Consider the following 22,095-nt stretch of genomic DNA (forward strand, 5'->3'; position numbering starts at 1 on the left):
ATTATCTTACACTAACCAAATAACAATTTACCAACCACTGTCCACCCACAAAGTGGGTGACATAACCCCATAAACCATGCCTGTGATGAGGGAGAAATAGAATAAAGGGGAGGATGGGTGAGGGAGTAAGTGAAAACATCCAAAATGAAGGCTGAAGACGGTCCAGTGGTAAGTCCAGATGACACTCTTAAGGTATTGCTCACAACGTGCTGAATATAAAAGTGGAAGGTTACACTCATTGGCCAGCTGTTTTCCTGCCAGGTCTATGCACCACCATTGGATGAAGGTTAACTTAGCAATGGAGGCCTTATACTGTACATTAAAACACGAAACAGAAAGAACCAGCAAATCAGCCCCAAAGAGACATGTACTTAACAACCATCAAAGTTCTCTATAAAGAATACGATTAATTTAAAAATAAATATGTGACAGGGTGTCAGGGCTCAGCCCTTCCTTCTCAGAGCTGGCCGCTCAGCTGTCGGCTAATTGCCAACTCCTATACCTCCACAGTTACTCAGCTGTTGATGAGGGTTGGCAAATCCCATGGGACTTTTCTAGTTTTTTCTTTCATTGCCCTAACATTCTTTTCTTGTTGGTGGGAGTTATTCACATAAATCCCACTAAGGCATCATTCTCACCAGGTGGATCCGCTGCCTTGGAGTCCTCCTCTGTCAGCCAGCTCAGCTGGAGATCTCTCTGTTGATCTCCGCTGAGCCGGCGGATGACAGGTCCCTCTCTGCTCACTGAGCAGGGAGGGCCTTGTTGAGCGCCGCTAGTTACTATGGAGAGATCGGATGAAAACGGACAGCATGTCAGCATGTCAGACAGACTAGCATGGAACGCCCGTTCAGGTCCGCCGTCAAAACTGACAGGCGGACCTGAATGGTCCGACAGCGTGAAAGGGGCCTAAGACCATAGACTTCACTACCAACAATGTGCAAAAGTATCCAGTTAAAGGAAAATTGCATAAATACTGACAACTCGCTGATGACACATTATGTATTCTTATTCATTAACCTTTCTTAATCACAATTCATTCAGTTTTGGTCACTTCCAAAGGTGTTTTCAATGCACATATTCAGGCTCTTTATGACTGCACAAGATAGCTAGCATACTCATTCTACTTAAAGATTTCCCAAGAAGTATAATCAAAGTCAAATTTGACTGTGTTTTTGATCTGACTGTAGTTTGATTTACATTATTCTAGAATTAGGGTCAGTTGGTTAATAAATGAACACTCCTATCAGTGTTTTATTTATGTGTCTTTGTTGCAGGTTTGTCTTGAAAAATTGTTTTCACGGTAAATCCAGAACATCAGATAGCACTAGGGATGAGCCGAACACCCCCCGGTTCGGTTCGCATCCAGAACATGCGAACAGGCAAAATATTTGTTCGAACACGCGAACACCGTTAAAGTCTATGGGACACGAACATGAATAATCAAAAGTGCTCATTTTAAAGGCTTATATGCAAGTTATTGTCATAAAAAGTGTTTGGGGACCTGGGTCCTGCCCCAGGGGACATGTATCAATGCAAAAAGAGGTTTCAAAAACAGACGTTTTTTCGGGAGCAGTGATTTTATTAATGCTTAGAGTGAAACAATAAAAGTGTAATATTCCTTTAAATTTTGTACCTGGGGGGTGTCTATAGTATGCCTGTAAAGGGGCACATGTTTCCCATGTTTAGAACAGTCTGACAGCAAAATAACATTTCTAAAGGAAAAAAAAGTCATGTAAAACTACTATCGCTAGCGCCGGCTATAATGAATTGTCGGTCCGCCAATACACATAAAAGTTCATTGATAAAAACGGCATGGAATTTCCCCACAGGGGAACCCCGAACCAAAATTTAAAAAAAAAATGCGTGGGGGTCCCCCTAAATTCCATACCAGGCCCTTCAGGTCTGGTATGGATATTAAGGGGAACCCCGCGTCAAAATTTTTTTAAAAATGGCGTGGGGCTCCCCCTCAAAATCCATACCAGACCCTTCAGGTCTGGTATGGATTTTAAGGGGAACCCTGCACTAAAATTGAAAAAAAAAATGGCGTGGGGCCCCCAAAAATCCATACCAGACCCTTATCTGAGCATGCAACCTGGCAGGCCACAGGAAAAGAGGAGGGGATGAGAGAGCACCCCCCTCCTCAACTGTACTAGGCCACATACCCTCAACATTGGGAGGGTGCTTTGGGGTAGCCCCCCAAAGCACCTTGTCCCCATGTTGATGGGGAGAAGGGCCTCATCCCCACAACCCTTGCCCGGTGGTTGTGGGGGTCTGCAGGCGAGGGGCTTATCAGAATCTGGAAGCTCCCTTTAACAAGGGGACCCCCAGATCCCGGTCCCCCCGTGTGAATTGGTAATGGGGTACAAATGTACCCCTACTATTTCACAAAAAAGTGTCAAAAAGGTTAAAAAACACAAGAGACGGTTTTTGACAAGTCCTTTATTAATTTCTTCTTTCCACTTCTTCTGCTGGTCTTCCTTCGGTGTTCTTCTTCTTCCTCCATCTTCTTCTTCTCCATCTTCTTCTTCCTCCTCTCTTCTTGTCCAGCATCTTCCTCCGGCTTTTTCTCCGCTCCGTCTGCACGATCCGCCTCAGTGGGAGTCTTCCGCTGTGTGACGCTTTGGTTCTTCTGACACTTCTTATATAACGGAGGGCGGGGCCACCCGGTGACCCCGCCCTCCTCTGACGCACGGGGACTTCACAGGGACTTCCCTATGGCTTTCCCCGTGTTGTCAGAGGGGGGCAGGGTCACCGGGTTACATAACCGGGTGACCCCGCCCCCTCTGACAACACAGGGAAAGCCATAGGGAAGTCTCCGTGAAGTTCTCGTGCATCAGAAGAGGGCGGGGTCACTGGGCGGCCCCGCCCTCCATTATATAAGAAGCGTCAGAAGAACCATAGCGTCACACGGCGGAAGACTCCCACTGAGGCGGATCGTGCGGACGGAGCGGAGAAGAAGCTGGAGGAAGATGCAGGATGAGAAGAGCGGAGGAAGAAGAACATGGAGAAGAAGAAGATGGAGAAGAAGAAGATGGAAGAAGAAGAAGAACACTGAAGGAAGACCAGAAGAAAGAAGATGGAAGAAGAAGTGGAAAGAACTGTCTCTTGTGTTTTTTAACCTTTTTGACACTTTTTTGTGAAATGGTAAGGGTACTTTTGTACCCCATTACCAATTCACACAGGGGGGGCGGGATCTGGGGGTCTCCTTGTTAAAGGGGGCTTCCAGATTCCAATAAGCCCCCTGCCCGCAGACCCCCACAACCACCGGGCAAGGGTTGGGGGGACGAGGCCCTTCTCCCCATCAACATGGGGACAAGGTGCTTTGGGGGGCTACCCCAAAGCACCCTCCCAATGTTGAGGGCATATGGCCTGGTAGGATTCAGCGGGGGGGCTCTCTCCTCCCCCCTTTTTTCCTGTGGACTTCCAGGTTGCGTGCTTGGATAAGGGTCTGGTATGGATTTTTGGGGGGATCCCACGCCATTTTTTTTTTTACATTTTGTCCAGGGTTCCCCTTAATAACCATACCAGACCTGAAGGGCCTGGTATGGAATTTAGGGGGACTCCCATGCATTTTTTTAAAAAATTTTCTTTCGGGGCTCCCCTGTGGGGAAATTCCATGTCGTTTTTATCAATGAACTTTTATGTGTAGGCCAGACCGACAATTCATTATAGCCGGCGCCAGCTATAGTAGTTTTACATGCTTTTTTTCCTTTAGAAATGTCATTTTGCTGTCAGACTGTTCTAAACACTGAACACATGTGCCCCTTTACAGGCATACTATAGACACCCCCCAGGTAAGAAATTTAAAGGAATATTACACTTTTATTGTTTCACTTTAAGCATTATTAAAATCACTGCTCACGAAAAAACGGCCGTTTTTAAAACTTTTTTTTGCATTAATGCATGTCTCCTGGGGCAGGACCCAGGTCCCCAAACACTTTTTATGACAATAACTTGCATATTAACCTTTAAAATTAGCACTTTTGATTTCTCCCATAGACTTTTAAAGGGTGTTCCGCGGCTTTCGAATTTGCCACGATCACCCCAAATTGTTTGCTGTTCGGCGAACGGGCGAACAGCCAATGTTCGAGTCGAACTCATGTTCGACCCGAACATAAAGCCCATCCCTAGATAGCACTGAAACCTGACAGGGGTTCTACGTTGGCTGAACAATTATAATTTTAGAGAAACTACAGTATTTTATTTTTTTGTGGCCTAGCTCCCTTAAAAGTTTTTACCCAACCTACCAAAATACTTATACAAATGCTATATCTGCACCAACAGCAATTTTTGCAGCCTCTGGGTAGAATCTTTTCGCCATTAGACATGCAAGCACAGTCAAACCCCTTTGATTTCTATTATGTCTCTTGATATGAGAGACAAAATTTTGTCTAGAAAAATAATTTTACAAAACATTTACCAATGTGTTAACACGGGTGATGGATTTTATGGGGAAAATTACACCTGCATTGCCTGCAAATAGTGGCTTTTATGATCCTATGGACAGATATTACATATACAGGACATTGTGATGCTTATTTGAACTCAGAGGTTAAAAAAATACGGAGAATATATTGATGACATGCAGGTAAATCTCCTAGTACCCTATTATCCGATGTTGACTATGAGAATGTACGGCACCAGTTGACTCTGTAAGCATCAAAGGATAGAAAATAGCAGCATCTAGAATGGGGTTTAGTTCCATCTGTGGCATAGTTGCTAGCATGAAACACCATTATTCATTCTCTGACCTTACTCAGTCCCTGGTATTACTGCTTCCTAAATTTATCTCCCCTATTGCAGTAACATGCAGTTTCCTTTTCTGCTGCTCTTTCTGCTTCATTAAGTGCTGTGGACAGCAGTTTCAAACAGCCAATATCATTCACATGCCTTTGTACTTTTTTAAGGTAATGTACTTAATTGCAACAGTTTAAATGTTTTTAGCTTTATTTTTCAACATGAATTTTTCAATATGTAATGCCAATTACTATCAATTTTATTTAGGTGCATTTAATTATATTTTTCCACCTGCTTTTTAAACTATAAGCCAAAGAAAAGTTTAAAGATAAATCAAAATAATATTTATCCTGAGAAACCTTATCAATTTAAATATTGTTGTTAAACATAGTATTCAGGTATAATGTAGATTAAAAACCAATTTATTGTTTTTAAATATTTGTATAATTATTTTAAATTGTTCTTCTATTGGACAACTTGTAGATACAGTATATCGAATATGGAAATCATTTTAACTTAAATAAATTCTTTGACTTTGAGGTTGTAAAGTAAAAATGATTAAGTCATTGGTTTGATAAGTGGTTTGAAATATACATATACAGTGGGGACAGAAAGTATTCAGACCCCCTCAAATTTTTCACTCTTTGTTATATTGCAGCCATTTGCTAAAATCATTTAAGTTCATTTTTTTTCCTCATTAATGTACACACAGCACCCCATACTGACAGAAAAACACAGAATTGTTGACATTTTTGCAGATTTATTAAAAAAGAAAAACTGAAATATCACATGGTCCTAAGTATTCAGACCCTTTGCTGTGACACTCATATATTTAACTCAGGTGCTGTCCATTTCTTCTGATCATCCTTGAGATGGTTCTACACCTTCATTTGAGCCCAGCTGTGTTTGATTATACTGATTGGACTGATTAGGAAATCTACACACCTGTCTATATAAGACCTTACAGCTCACAGTGCATGTCAGAGCAAATGAGAATCATGAGGTCAAAGGAACTGCCTGAAGAGCTCAGAGACAGAATTGTGGCAAGGCACAGATCTGTCCAAGGTTACAAAAAAATTTCTGCTGCACTTAAGGTTCCTAAGAGCACAGTGGCCTCCATAATTCTTATATGGAAGACGTTTGGGACGACCGGAACCCTTACTAGAGCTGGCCGTCCAGCCAAACTGAGCTATTGGGGGAGAAGAGCCTTGGTGAGAGAGGTAAAGAAGAACCCAAAGATCACTGTGGCTGAGCTCCAGAGATGCAGTCGGGAGATGGGAGAAAATTATAGAAAGTCAATCATTACTGCAGCCCTCCACCAGTCGAGGCTTTATGGCAGAGTGGCCCGACAGAAGCCTCTCCTCGGTGCAAGACACATGAAAGCCCGCATGGAGTTTGCTAAAAAAACACCTGAAAGACTCCAAGATGGTGAGAAATAAGATTCTCTGGTCTGATGAGACCAAGGTAGAACTTTTTGGTCTTAATTCTAAGCGGTATGTGTGGAGAAAACCAGGCACTGTTCATCACCTTTTCCCATACAGTCCAAACAGTGAAGCATGGTGGTGGCAGCATCATGCTGTGGGGGTGTTTTTCAGCTGCAGGGACAGGACGACTGGTTGCAATAGAGGGAAAGATGAATGCGGCCAAGTACAGGGATATCCTGGACGAAAACCTTCTCCAGAGTGCTCAGGACCTCAGACTGGACCAAAGGTTTACCTTCCAACAAGACAATGACCCTAAGCACACAGCTAAAATAACAAAGGAGTGGCTTCACAATACCTCCGTGACTGTTCTTGAATGGCCCAGCCAGAGCCCTGACTTAAACCCAATTGAGCATCCCTGGAGAGACCTAAAAATGGCTGTCCACCAATGTTTACCATCCAACCTGACAGAACTGGAGAGGATCTGCAAGGAGGAATGGCAGAGGATCCCCAAATCCAGGTGTAAAAAACTTGTTGCACCTTTCCCAAAAAGACTCATGGCTGTATTAGATCAAAAGGGTGCTTCTACTAAATACTGAGCAAAGGGTCTGAATACTTAGGACCATATGATATTTTAGTTTTTCTTTTTTAATAAATCTGCAAAAATGTCAACAATTCTGTGTTTTTCTGTCAATATGAGGTGCTGTGTGTACATTAATGAGGGAAAAAAAAATAACTCAAATTATTTTAGCAAATGGCTGCAATATAACGAGTTTAAAATTTAAGGGGGTCTGAATACTTTCCGTCCCCCACTGTATATTAAACGTCTATCTATCTATCTATCTATCTATCTATCTATCTATCTATCTATCTATCTATCTATCTATCTATCTATCTACAGTATCTACCTATCGATCTATACTGTATATATACATATAAAGTATCTCACAAAAGCAAGTACACTCCTCACATTTTTGTAAATATTTTATTATATCTTTTCATGTGACAACACTGAAGAAATGACACTTTGCTACAATGTAAAGTAGTGAGTGTACAGCTTGTATAACTCAAAATAACTCAACACACAGCAAAAGTGAGTACACCCCTAAGTGAAAATGTTCAAATTGGGCCCAAAGTGTCAATATTTTGTGTGGCCACCATTATTTTCCAGCACTGCCTTAACCCTCTTGGACATGAAGTTCACCAGAGCTCCACAGGTTGCCACTGGAGTCCTCTTCCACTCCTCAATGACGACATCACGGAGCTGGTGGATGTTAGAGACCTTGCGCTCCTCCACCTTCTGTTTGAGAATGCCCCACAGATGCTCAATAGGGTTTAGGTCTGGAGACATGCTTGGCCAGTCCATCACCTTTGAAACAAAATGATACCCCAGCTCCACCTTCAATATGATGATCTATGAACTGTGAACCAGTGCTCTAGCCAGGATGTTCAGGCCCCAAAATTCAGTACTTGAATCCGAAAAGGGCTGGCGACTCGGATGCTCTTGAATAAAAGTCCTTTATTTGGTTACATGGGTACAGACGCGTTTTGGCTAAGAAGCCTTCATCAAAGCATACATGTTTGATTTAAAAACTGATATTTTGTTTCCTACATGTGTGGCAACAACACCTGTAGGCAATGTCATAGACATAAAAAAAAGCACCTCAGTTTTTTCTTTTTCTACCAAGAAAACATATACCATCAAACAGTACATAAACTGCAACTCTAAATTGGTGGTATATGTTATTCAGTGTAGTGCCTGCAGTCTACAATACGTTGGGGGCACTATACGCCCGTTGAGAGTTAGAATCTCGGAACATGTGAATGATACTTCAAATATTAATGCTAAAAATATCTCAAATGTGTCAAAACATTTCCAGGAATTCCATCATGGTAATCTTGACACTTTTTCCTTTTTTTGGTGCTGAACAGGTTAAAAAAACCCCAAGAGGAGGTGATACTCATTGTATTTTGCTCAAACGTGAAGTGTGGTGGATACATACCCTCAATACTAGAAAACCGTATGGTTTGAATGATAGGATGGACATAAATCTTTTTTTTAACATAATCACATTTTTTAACATAGTCGCATTGTTTGATACATTTATTGCACCATTTTGAATATGCTTTATTTGTTCATGATGTGTCCCTCATATGCCTGCTGTGCTTATCTCTTTCTTTTCTCCATGTGTTTTTAAATCAAACATGTATGCTTTGATGAAGGCTTCTTAGCCGAAACGCGTTCGCATAGCCTGTACCCGTGTACCCATGTAACCAAATAAAGGACTTTTATTCAAGAGCATCTGAGTCGCCAGCCCTTTTCTGATTCAAGTCCATCACCTTTACCCTCAGCTTCTTTAGCAAGGCAGTGGTCATCTTGGAGGTGTGTTTGGGGTCGTTATCATGCTGGAATACTGCCCTGCGGCCCAGTCTTCGAAGGGAGGGGATCATGATCTGCTTCAGTATGTCACAGTACACGTTGGCATTCATGGTTCCCTCAATGAACTGTAGCTCCCCAGTGCCGGCAGCACTCATGCAGCCATCAGACCATGACACTCCCACCACAATGCTTGACTGTAGGCAAGACACGCTTGTCTTTGTACTCCTCACCTGGTTGCTGCCACACACGCTTGACGCCATCTGAACCAAATAAGTTTATCTTGGTCTCATCAGAGCACAGGACATGGTTCCAGTAATCCATGTCCTTAGTCTGCTTGTCTTCAGCAAACTGTTTGTGGACTTTCTTGTGCATCATCTTTAGAAGAGGCTTCCTTCTGGGATGACAGCCATGCAGACCAATTTGATGCAGTGTGCGGCGTTTGGTCTGAGCATTGACAGACTGACCCCCCACCCCTTCAACCTCTGCAGCAATGCTGCACTCATACGTCTATTTTCCAAAGACAAGCTCTGGATATGACGCTGAGCACATGCACTCAGCTTCTTTGGTTGACTATGGCGAGGCCTATTCTGAGTGGAACCTGTCCTGTTAAACCACTGTATGGTCTTGGCCACTGTGCTGCAGCTCAGTTTCAGGGACTTGGCAATCTTCTTATAGCCTAGGCCATCTTTATGTAGAGCAACAGTTCTTTTTTTCAAATCCTCAGAGAGTTCTTTGCCATGAGGTGCCATGTTGAACCCTCAGTGACCAGTATGAGAGAGTGAGAGCGATAACACCAAATTTAACACACCTGCTCCCCATTCACACCTGAGTCCTTGCAACACTAATGAGTCACATGACACCGGGGAGGGAAAATAGCTAATTGGGCCCAATTTGGACATTTTCACTTATGGGTGTACTCACTTTTGTTGCCAGTGATTTAGACATTAATGGCTGTGTGTTGAAGTATTTTGAGGGGGCAGTAAATTTACACTGTTATACAAGCTGTACACTCACTACATTGTAGCAAAGTGTCATCTCTTTAGTGTTGTCACATGAAAAGATATAATAAAATATTTAGAAAAAAGTGAGGGGTCTCACTTATGTGAGATACTGTATGTTGTGAAATTTTACAATAAATAGGAAAAAAAACTATGGTTACATCCTCTCTGTTTATCATATGTGTATATGTTCTTTTCTTTCAGAAAAAATCAGTATGCTGTCAACTTTCATTGTACCTTTCAAGTTCATAAATCCGGGAGCAAGCAGTGTGGATGACGAAGATAATTTAAGTAAGCCATCTCACTAATCACTAAAATTATAAATGTGCTTTTCTTTATTTTTTATTTAAAAGTGTGACTCTAGTTTTGTAGAAAAAAAATCATCTGGGCAAAGTATATACATCGAATGGGATGATCAGCTTTTATAATAAGCATCTTATTATATTCAATGTTAAATCTGAACTATCTGGATTCCTTTAGAACAGGGTTTCTCAACCAGGGTTCCTCTAGAGTTTACTAGGGGTTCCTTGAGCAGTAAGTAATTTCTGCCTCTCAGATGAGTAACCACTGACATCAATGATCTTTTTATCTATCTGTAAGGGGGCAATGGTTCCCAATGACCACAAGGGTAATGAGCATTCTTTACACTGACCATCACAAGATTTCCTCTGTTAACCGCTTGCCGACCAGTGCACAACAATATAAGTCGGCACAATGGCACGGCTGCGAAAATAGACGTACCTGTACGTCCCCTTTAAGATGCGGCATTGTGGGCGCATGCCACTGCATACTCCATTATACCGTGCCCACGGGTCCCACGGACACAATGTCCACCGGTGTCCCGCAATCGTGTCACGGAGTGGCAGAATGGAGAGATGCCTATGTAAACAAGGCATTTCCCTGTTCTGCCTAGTGACATGACAGGGATCTACTGCTCCCTGTCATCGGAAGCAGTGATCGCTGTCTTGTCAGTGGTAGCCCACCCCCCCCCCCAGTTAGAGTCACTTCCTAGGACACACTTAACCCCTTGATCGCCCCCTAGTGTTTAACCCCTTCTCTGCCATTGTTATTTATACAGTAATCAGTGCATTTTTATAGCACTGGTCCCAAAATAGGGTTAAAAGTGTCACATGTGTCTGCCATAATATCACAGTCATGATAAAAATCACAGATCGCCGCCATTACTAATAAAAAAATTAATAATAAATAAATAAATAATAATAAAAAAATAAACTTTCACGCAAACCAATCAATATATGCTTATTGCGATTTTTTTTTTCTTTTTACCAAAAATGTGTATAAGAATACATATGGGCCTAAACTGAGAAAGAAATTAGTTTTTTTATATATTTTTTGGGCATATTTATTATAGTAAAGAGTAAAAAATATTGCATTTTTTCAAAATTGTTGCTCTTTTTTTGTTCATAGCGCAAATACTACCAAAAGAACGCTCAATATATGGGGAAAAAAGGATGTCAATTTTGTTTTGGTGCAACGTCGCACGACTGCGCAATTGTCAGTTAAAGCGACGCAGTGCCGTATCGCAAAAAGTGCTCAGGTCAGGAAGGGGGTAAATTCTTCCAGGGCTGAAGTGGTTAAAAGGGTTGAGAAAGGCTGCTTTAGAAGTAGATAACTCTTAAAGTGTATCTTACCAAAAATAAAAGGCCTATTGCAGTGGAAGCCCCAAGTGTGAATTGTATTTAAAGTGGAACTTTACCCATAACAACCTGATAACTTGTTCTTTAGCAAGGAACATACTTTCCCCATTATTAATATGCTACCAAATAAAGTGTGCACTGTAAATTGCCTCCAGCATTGTTCCTGTTTCTTTTTGCTGAAGGCTGCCATTTTGCTGAAGCCCAGGGCCCTGAGCAGCATTAAATCTTTAGGCTGTCAGCTTGATTGGTCTCTACATTTTTGGTACAGCGCCATAAAACAGAGAGCAACTGAGCATGTGTGAGGGTGAGACAGGGTATTACTGAATTTCAACAGCATAGGCACTTATTTTTAATGGTTTATATAGCTTTATCTACAAAAGGGTGCAGCCTGAAGTCATCTAGCAGTACGTAATTTTCTGACTAAAGTTCCACTTTAAGTGTAGATGTGTTGGAAAAGCAGTGAGCTAATCAAACACGCAGCATATTACATTTACAGAGGTCTTCTAACTGTTCACAAAATACCGTATATACTCGAGTATAAGTCGACCCGAATATAAGCCGAGGCACCTAATTTTAACACAAAAAACTGGGAAAACGTATTGACTCGACTATAAGCCTAGGGTGAGAAATGTGCAGCTACTGTAAGTGGAAAAGAGGGTCAACAATGCCCTTTTTCAGCCTCACTGTGCCCATTTGTAGCCATAGATCTCCCGAACTTAAAACTCTGTAGTTAAGGGTTCCTAGATGCCCCCTAGCTGCAGCCAAAATTTGGGGTCGCTGGACCCAAAGGGTCCCGAAATGACATTGCTGCAGATGGACACAGTTGACCGAATTTGGGGGCCCCGTATCTCAGGGCCACTTAGTGCTAGGCACCCCAAATTTGGTGTGCAAACCCAGTGGAACTAGTGCCACAATATATCCAAAGCTGGGGTTCCTAGCACCAAGTGGCCCTGAGATACAGGGCCCTAAAAATCGGTTCAGAAAATGTCAAGCACTTTTCTGCAGCATAGAATGACATTTTCCGAACCGATTTTGGGGCCCTGTATCTCGGGGCCACTTGGTGCTAGGATATGTTGTGGTACTAGTTCAACTGGGTTTGCACACCAAATTTGGGATTCCTAGCACCAAGGGGCCCCGAGATACGGGGCCCCAAATTCGGTTCGGAAAATGACATTTTTTGCTGCAGAAAAGTGCTTGACTAGAGCATAAGCCAAGGGGGGGCACTTTCAGCACAAAAAAAGTGCTGAAAAACTCAGCTTATACTCGAGTATATACGGTACCTCTTGTTTGCCATATTGCAAAAAAATGACAGTTTTTTTACAGAGACTTAAGAGTTGTGATGAAAGGTTTTGGGCTTTGGTCAGTTTGCCGGCCATACACAGTTTGAATTTTGAAAGAATTCTCTTTCGAAAATTGTATGAAAGAATTTTTGTACAAATTTCGCACCATTAGTGGGCTGCAACAACGACTGATTTTCATGCGGCAATCAAATTTGAGGAATCGGATATTTTGGAAATTTTTTGAAAAACGAACGATTTTCTAATCAATGATGGGAGAATCGTGGGAGAAATGTAATAGGAAAAGAAAATTTACGGAGAGAAAAGAAGATTCCCACCTACAAAAATTCTTTCCTGTAGCAACATGAGGTAAAATTGAAGGCTCGGTCGGCCAAATTTCGAAAATCAATGGTGGCATCATCGGATCACAAAAAAAAAACAAACTTTCAGATTTTGAAAAGGAAATTCGTTCGAAATTCGACCATGTATGGCCTGCTTAAGCAAATTCTGGTGCATTCCGCTTGCATTTGACATCAGTTTGAGCTGTTTGTGAGATCACATAGAATTCATGGACAGGTGTATTTGACTTTCGGTTGACCTCCTTCTATGCCAACATTTGACCTCTATCTAAGCTTCATCCATCTGCCTTAACCTGCTTTTGCGTTCCCATTGATTTGAATTGCCAAAGAAACAATTGTAATGCCAACCACAATAGGCTTCACCCAGGGCTGTCTTTAATATTGACTGGACCCTGGGCAAACATTTTCTTGGGCCCCCTCTCCCATGCATTTTCGCTCTCCACATGCTTTGAGACATATAATAAATAGCAGCTAGACTCAAAATCTGTTTACTGAATCAGATCAGGCAGCGATTGCGATTGGTTGCCAGAAATTACAGCACACAATATGGCTCACTGTTTATTGGTTGATTGGTTGCTAGAGATTACTGTACATCAATACTGCTCACTGATTGGTTGCTAGAGGTTACTGGACATCTATACCACTCACTAATTGGTTGCTAGAGGTTACTGCATACCCTTACCGCTCAATGGTTGGTTGCAAGAGGTTAGTGCACAGCATTACTGCTCACTGATTTATTGCTAAAGGTTACAGTTCATCATCTCCTCACTGCCTGCACACCATAGACTGTGGAGGTGAGGGGACCCATCAATAGACAGAAAACTCAGAGGAATCCTAGGACTCCTGGGATCAGTGGCAATGCTGGGGGAGGGGGGAGTGATCAGTGGCAATGCTGGTGTGGGATGGGATTAGTTAGGAGGCAGTACACTGTGACAAATTCTGAATCATGTAGAGCAAAGCTAGAAATCTTTGGCAAGTATATAGTGGGGAATTCTACCAATGTAATGGGGAATTTTACAATGACCACCAATTTGAGGGGGGATTTACACTGACCATCAATGTGAGTTGGAATTGACCACCATGTAACAGGGGATTTTATGCCACCCACCAATAGAAAAGAGGGATTTCTTCACCAACCTGACACCAATGTAATAAGAGCATTTACACCAACCACCAGTGTAAGGGGGGGGGTATACAATGACCTCCATGTAAGGGGGAATTTACACTGACAACCACTGTGAGATTTGTACTGACCATCAATGTAAGGTGACACTTCTACACCGACCACCCATGTTAGGGGGGGATTTACACTGACCACCAATGTAAGGGGGGATTTACACTGACCACCAATGTAAAGGGGGATTTACACTGACCACCAATGTAAGGGCAATTCTGCACTTACCACCAATGTGAAGAGAAATGTACACTGATCACCAATGTTATGAAGAATTTACACTGACAACCAATTTAATGGGGAATTTTACATCAACAGCCAATAAATGGGGATTTCTACACTGGCCGCCAATGTAAGGGGGATTTACACTCACCACCAATTTAAAGGGGGCTTCTACATGGACCACCAATGTAAGGGAGGATTCAACACTGACCACAAATTTGGATTTTTTTAACGATTACCAATATAAAGAGGAGTTTCTACACTGGCCACCAATGTAATGGGGATTTACACTGACCAGTAATGTAATAGAAGCATTCACAGTAACATTCACACCAGTGTAAAGAGGTATTTACACTGACCACCAATGTAAGGGGGACTTTCATACTGGTCACTAGTGTGAATGAAAGGATTGTACACCAAGCCCCAATGTAACGAGAAGATTTACACTGACCACCAACGTAACTCCCACCAACCACCAATTTAGCCTGCGTTCACTTGTGTGTTGGGAAAACATGCAAAATTGCTCTCCTGACACCACAGAAACATGCTGCCCTTTAGCAGATACACAGAAGTGCCATTAATTGTTAATGACACCCTCATACATCAGCTGAGATGTGCATATTCACATGCACCAAAAATGCAGGGTGCTTTGGCACCGTGTTCTTTTGAAGAATGGTTCCACCTCCAATTTGCTTACCTTTGCAGAACAGGCTGATGTTAGGCTTAATGACTATAGTTGTAGGTGGGACTTGCAAGCATGCTCCTTTACCTCCCCAGTGGGCAGCATTCAGCAGAAGTGATGGTAGATATGACCTCAGGGGGACATGATATACATATGAATGCCGCCTCTATTTACATATCAATGTCACGGTCCGTGACTATTTACATATTAATGCCACCGCTATTTACATATCAATGCAGGCTACTTACATGTAAACACAGGGTCTGCAGGTGAGTCATCTGTACTTGTCAATAGGGCAGAGCTAGGCAGCAGCCACTGAACTTTACACTGAGATATCGGGACACAGCATGGGACTAAAACTTCAAGGGATAAGGGAATTTAAACTGGGATAGTTGGCAAGTATGAGGCAGCTGCTTTGGGCCCCACAACAATGATGGGGCCCAGGGCAGCTGCCCCTTTTGCCCTGCCTTAAAAACGGTCCTGGCTTCACCGACACAGGCTCTTAAAAAGTATGGCTGCAAATATGCTATATACATTTCTTAGTGGAGTTTAACGCTTACATGGAGTTTATACAGGGTGCATAGGTGTTTTTCGTTAAACCCATATTTTTACGTTTCTGTTTATATTATAATTTAGCTGACATTCTGTTAAGCTGGGTATGCATGCACAGGTTTTTTTCATTCAGCCTGGATTCCCCCACCCACATAAGTGAGATGGATGGAGGAATCCTCTCCGCTCTGCTGTTGTATTCTGACAGCAGGGACTCCTCTACTGTCTGATTTCACTAATCAGCCGACTGGAACGTTTTATAGCAGTCTCGTTTAACAGAAGTAAATCTACTGATCGACTTGTGTTGACCAGAGAGAGCCACACACAGATCGAAATTTGGCTGGTCCTTGCTGAACCAGCTGAATTTCGATCCATACTTGCTCTACTTTAGACAACCCCCTCCTGCTCATCTGTTGGAGCCCTTAAAAATACCTAATACTTCTAATGCCCTGTACACACGATTGCACATTCCGACAACAAAATCCATTGTTTTTTTTACGACAGATGTTGGCTCAAACTTGTCTTGCATACATACTGTCACACAAAGTTGGTCGGAAATTCCAAACCTCAAGAACGCGGTGATGTACAACACGTATGACGAGCCGAGAAAAATGAAGTTCAATAGCCAGTGCGGCTCTTCTGCTTGATTCTGAGCATGCTTGGCACTTTGTGCATCGGAATTGTCTACACACGATCGGAATTTTTACGCGAATAGATTTTGTTGTCGGAAAATTTAAGAGCCAGCTCTCAAACTTTGTGGGTTGGAAATTCTGATGGAAAAAGTCCGATGGAGCTCGCACACGGTCGGAATTTCCGACAACAAGCTCCGATAGCACATTTTCCGTCGGAAAGTCCGATCGTGTGTACAGGGCATAAGACTGGAAAAAGCAGCTACATAGCAAGTAGACCGCAGCCTCTGCTCCTTTAGAAGGCATGCTTTTCATGTCTTAGCGGGATATATTTTGCTTTAAAGTTTAGGTCTAATTTTTGTTTCGGACATAGAAATCACAAAACTCTTTATTCACTGCTGTTGTCATATGGCTGAAACATTCTTCACTGTGTAGTGTTCCATTCCTACAGCCACTTCCCAAACTACATCCGTCAATGTATTATTATTCCCAAGCAGAGCACACTGTGTTAAAAGACCTAGGAAGAAAGCATTAAGTGTTAGACTCAGAGGTCACCTAACGCTTTTCTCTAATATACTTGCGCTTACCATCCTTAAAAGTCTGCAATTAGACCACCTGATGGCAAGGCTTTCAGAAGAAAATATCTATGAGAGAAGGGTTTATTTGTCAGTTTTATGTCGTTTTCTTACAAGTAATATTTTAGTGTCACGTTATTTACTGGTAGTTTGCATTGTATGCTTGCTAGCACTACTGCCAGTGTTGCGTACACAGATAGCAGGGTGTAAAAAAACACCCATGCTTTATGCTAATAATAAAATTTGACTTAAAGATAGGAATGAGCTTACTGTATTATCATCCAAATAAATTGTTAGCTTAGAAAATGAATCAGTCTATTTGAATGTGTATGCGCTTGTATATTCAGTATCTCACAGAAGTGAGTACACTCCTCACATTTTTGTAAATATTTTATTATATCTTTTTATGTGACAACACTGAAGAAATGACACTTTGCTACAATGTAAAGTAGTGAGTGTACAGCTTGTATAACAGTGTAAATTTGCTGTCCCCTCAAAATAACTCAACACACAGCCATTAATGTCTAAACCGCTGGCAACAAAAGTGAGTACACCCCTAAGTGAAAATATCCAAATTGGGCCAAAGTGTCAATATTTTGCGTGCCCACCATAATTTTCCAGCACTGCCTTAACCCTCTTGGCCATGGAGTTCACCAGAGCTTCACAAGTTGCCACTGGAGTCCTCTTCCACTCCTCCATGAAAGCATCATGGAGCTGGCGGATGTTAGAGACCCTGCGCTCCACCACCTTCTGTTTGAAGATGCCCCACAGATGCTCAATAGGGTTTAGGTCTGGAGACATGCTTGGCCAGTCCATTACCTTTACCCTCAGCTTCTTTAGCAAGGCAGTGGTCGTCTTGGAGGTGTGTTTGAGGTTGTTATCAGGTTGGAATATTGCCCTGCGGCCCAATCTCCGAAGGGAGGTATCATGCTCTGCTTCAGTATGTCACAGTACATGTTGGCATTCATGGTTCCCTCAATAAACTGTAGCTCCCCAGTGCCGGCAGCACTCATGCAGCCCCAGACCAGGACACCCCCACCACCATGCTTGACTGTAGGCAAGACACACTTGTCTTTGTACTCCTCACCTGGCTGCTGCCACACATGCTTGACACCATCTAAACCAAATAAGTTTATCTTGGTCTCATCAGACCACAGGACATGGTTCCAGTAATCCATGTCCTTGGTCTGTTTGTCTTCAGCAAACTGTTAGCGGGCTTCCTTGTGTATCATCTTTAGAAGAGGCTTCCTTCTGGGATGACAGCCATGCAGACCAATTTGATGCAGTGTGCGGCGTATGGTCTGAGAACTGACAGGTTGACCCCCCCACCCCTTCAACCTCTGCAGAAATGCTGGCAGCACTCATATGTCTATTTCCCAAAGACATCCTTTTGTCAGTTCTTTTTTTCAGATCCTCACAGAGTTCTTTGCCATGAGGTGCCATGTTGAACTTCCAGTGACCAGTATGAGAGAGTGAGGGTGATAACACCAAATTTAACACACCTGCTCCCCATTCACACCTGAGACCTTGTAACACTAACGAGTCATATGACACCGGGGAGGGAAAAAGGCTAATTCGGCCCAATTTGGACATTTTCACTTAGGGGTGTACTCACTTTTGTTGCCAGCGGTTTAGACATTAATGGCTGTGTGTTGAGTTATTTTGAGGTGACAGCAAATTTACACTGTTATACAAGCTGTACACTCACTACTTTACATTGTAGCAAAGTGTCATTTCTTCAGTGTTGTCACATGAAAAGATATAATAAAATATTTACAAAAATGTGAGGGGTGTACTCACTTTTGTGAGATACTGTATAAATATATATTTATATCTATATATGCACTATATTGTCAAAAGTATTGGGACGCCTGCCTTTACACGCACATGAACTTTAATGGCATCTTAGTCTTAGTCCGTAGGGTTCAATATTAAGTTGGCCCACCCTTTGCAGCTATAAGAGCTTCAACTCTTCTGGGAAGGCTGTCAACAAGGTTTAGGAGTGTGTTTATGGGAATGTTTGACCATTCTTCCAGAAGAGCATTTGTGAGGTCAGGCATTGATGTAGATGAGAAGGCCTGTCTCGCAGTCTCCGAGCTAATTCATCCCAAAGGTGTTCTATTGAGGAGTATGGGCCACTCCTCCAAATCATTTGGTGGAGGGGGATTATGGTGTGGGGTTGTTTTTCAGGGGTTGGGCTTGGCCCCTTAGTTCTAGTGAAGAGAACTCTTAAGGCATCAGCATACCAAGACATTTTGGACAATTTCTTGCTCCCAACTTTGTGGGAACAGTTTGGGGATGGTCCCTTCCTGTTCCAACATGACTGCACACCAGTGCACAAAGCAAGATCCATAAAGACATGAATGAGCGAGTTTGGGGTGAAGAAACTTGACTTGCCCATACATAATCTTGATCTCAAACCGATAGAACATCATTGGGATGAATTAGAGTGGAGACTGCAATCCAGGCCTTCTTGTCCAACATCAGTGCCTGGCCTCACAAATGTGTTCTGGAAGAATGGTCAAACATTCCCCTATACCAGTGGTTCTCAACTCCAGTCTTCAGGACCCACTAACAGGCCAGATTTTAAGTATTACCTTGGGGAGATGAAGACTAGAATACTGCAATCACTAAGCAGCAAATTATATCACCTGTAATGTATTTCAGTTATCTTGCAAACCTGGCCTGTTAGTGGGTCCCGAGGACAGAAGTTCAGAACCACTGGCCTAGACACACTCCTAAACCTTGTGGACAGCCTTCCCAGAAGAGTTGAAGGTGTTAAAGCTGCAAAGGGTGGGCCAAATCAATATTGAACCCTACAAACTAAGCTTGGGATGCCATTAAAGTTCATGTGCGTGTAAAGGCAGGCGTCCCAATACTTTTCACATTATAGTGTATATATATATATATATATATATATATATATATATATTGTATTGGCATAAACTGAACTAGTAAAACATAATACAGGGCCACAGAGGAACTGTTCAGGCAGGTGTGTTCCTGTACTTTTACTCAGGAACACATAGAACCAAACAAAAAATCTGCCCATCTAAACAACTGAATTACCATTTACTAGCAGGGTGCCCCCTAATGGGTTCTCATAACACATGCAGGTAGCACTTGTGCCTTTTTGGTGCTCTATCAGCACTCAGCTTTTTCACTCAGCTGCAGGTAGCCACAGCAGAGAGAGTGAAAGAAATCCTGAGAATCTGCCTGTTCACATATATAAGGGTCTGTGCACAGCTGAGACTATTATTGAGGTCTAGTTATCAGGTAAGATGTGGATCTGGGAACAGAGGCATTTTCCAGCTTAAAGGTCTACAAAGCCTCCAAGCTCTGGAACCAAGTACATGACATTTTCTTTACCGTACCCTATTATTACATAATTTGAAATCTGTTAATTACTGTTAGGCATATACAGATATTGGTTGAGAGGCTTTTTTGTGATGTACAATTATTGTTTCCCTTTACCACTTTGCTGAAAACAGAATTGATAGGACATAATCAGCCATTGTCTTATAACAATAATTACAGAAATGAGCAGAGATTGTTCACAACTGGCACAATCTGCTTGCAGCTTACACTGAAGATGATAGTCATTAGAAAAGAATAATCCCCCTGGGTGATTAATGTGCATTGAAGGTAGTTTAGCAAACTTTGTTCTAGATTTCTATCTGTTGCTTTCCTGAAGAAATAACTACTTGTTGACCATGATCTGTACAGACTGATTCTGAATGGGAGGGTCTGGCTCGTTATAGTCACCTGGTTCACTCTCAGTGCTCAGGAAAGAAACGTTTCTGTGTCTGCATCCCTTTAGAAATATTTAACCCTTAGAGAGTATCTCACCAAAAATAAAATTTCTATTGCAGGGGGTGCCTAAAATTGACTTACAACTTAGTGCAGACTTCTAGAAAAATTAGTGAGCCAATCACACAAGCATGAAATTACATTTTTGGAGGTGTTCTGTATAACAATGATGTACAGAACCCCTCCAGGTTGCCATATTGCATTGAGTCTTACATAAAATGACAGCACTACAGATTGAAATGTTAATGTATTTTTTCAAATTACAATATGGCTTGCGTAGCAATTGTATATGCTATGTTATTTTTTTTCTACTTGCTGTATTTTTTTGTCTGTTAAAGTGGAGATAGCCTTTAAGTTTGAATTACAAAAATGAAACTGAAGCTATGTTTAAAGTTTGAAAAACTTATCTTAGATACCTGCTGCTTCTGTTTTTGAGGTATTAAAATACCAATTTTCTATGAATTGTTTTTAAAGATAGAGGTTGTGCAGGGAGGCGAAGGTCAGTGCAGAGATTGTCAACCAATGTAGCAAGCCAGCAGCATGTCTGATTGTCATAGGTGTGAGTAGCCCACTGCATTAGGGTGTGCAACCCAAAGCTCAAACACACATGCCTTTCTCTGCAGCCTCAGCTGTATGGGGCAGTGAATGAATGGGAAGTTCTCTGTGCTGAGCGGATTCCTGTTCATTCACAAACGGAAGCATAGTAAACACAGTTTACTATGATTCAGTTTTGAATGGACACAGTGAGCGAGTGTGTTCATTTAGAAAAGGAAGAAGCCGGTAAATTACATCTTTGCTAGCCCCTTCCTCTGCACTCCATCCTGAAATATCCCCCGTAGCAGCCAGGGAGAGGGGGGAGGAGGGAAGCCAGCAGCACTGTGGGGGGCCAACAAGGGGGGGAGCCCGGGTAGTAGGGGGAATTGGCACCGCATATAGTGATTAGGGTGTGCCCAGGCACACCTGGCACACCCCCTTTGCACACCTATGCCGATTGTGATGCTCTGCCTAGCACAAACTGGCAAGCTGGCAGCACACGATAGCCCAAGAGGCAAGCGCCTTCCAGTTTGCAAATCTCTCATTTAAACACAGAGCTGGTACTCTGGAAAGCATTAGTAGGGTGAGCTGCTGAGAGAATGAGCAGAATCACGAGTAAGTCATTCTTACAGCAGCTCAGCTCACCCTGCTCCCTCCTGGAGCATTGGCTCTGCATTTATGTTAGACATTAGAAAGCTGGAAAACTGCCTAATCAGGAGGGGGGAGAATTGTGGTGTGAGTCGGTTAAGAAAACAGCTTTAGGCCGTGTACACACGACTGGTTTTTCCGTCAGAATAAACTCTGACGGTCTTTCCAACGGAGTTCCGATGGAGTTCCGCTGAAACGGACTTGCCTACACACGATCACACCAAAGTCCGTTCGTTTAGAACGCGATGACGTACGACGGGACTAGAAAAAGGAAGTTCAATAGCCAGTAGCCAATAGCTGCTGTTTTTTTGGTCCGTCGGAATAGCATACAGACGAACGGTTTTCCCGATAGGAATTGATTCCGTCAGGAAAGATTTAAAACATGTTCTATTGCTAGGTCCGTCAGAATTTTTGAAAAATAAAGTCCGATGAAGCCCACACA

General features: G+C 42.4%; 1 protein-coding gene across 1 annotated transcript in view; it reads left to right on the forward strand.

The window, feature by feature from the left end:
• ADARB2 (adenosine deaminase RNA specific B2 (inactive)) overlaps window positions 1–22,095 on the forward strand; it is a 910,273-nt gene that overhangs the window by 518,746 nt on the left and 369,432 nt on the right. Inside the window, exon 3 of the mRNA XM_073629898.1 lies at window positions 9,741–9,827. Coding sequence (XP_073485999.1) covers window positions 9,741–9,827 — 87 coding nt within the window. The remainder of the gene's footprint in view (window positions 1–9,740; window positions 9,828–22,095) is intronic.

This window comes from Aquarana catesbeiana, linkage group LG05 (genome assembly GCF_042186555.1).
Source record: "Aquarana catesbeiana isolate 2022-GZ linkage group LG05, ASM4218655v1, whole genome shotgun sequence".
In the NCBI taxonomy this organism is placed as follows: domain Eukaryota; kingdom Metazoa; phylum Chordata; class Amphibia; order Anura; family Ranidae; genus Aquarana; species Aquarana catesbeiana.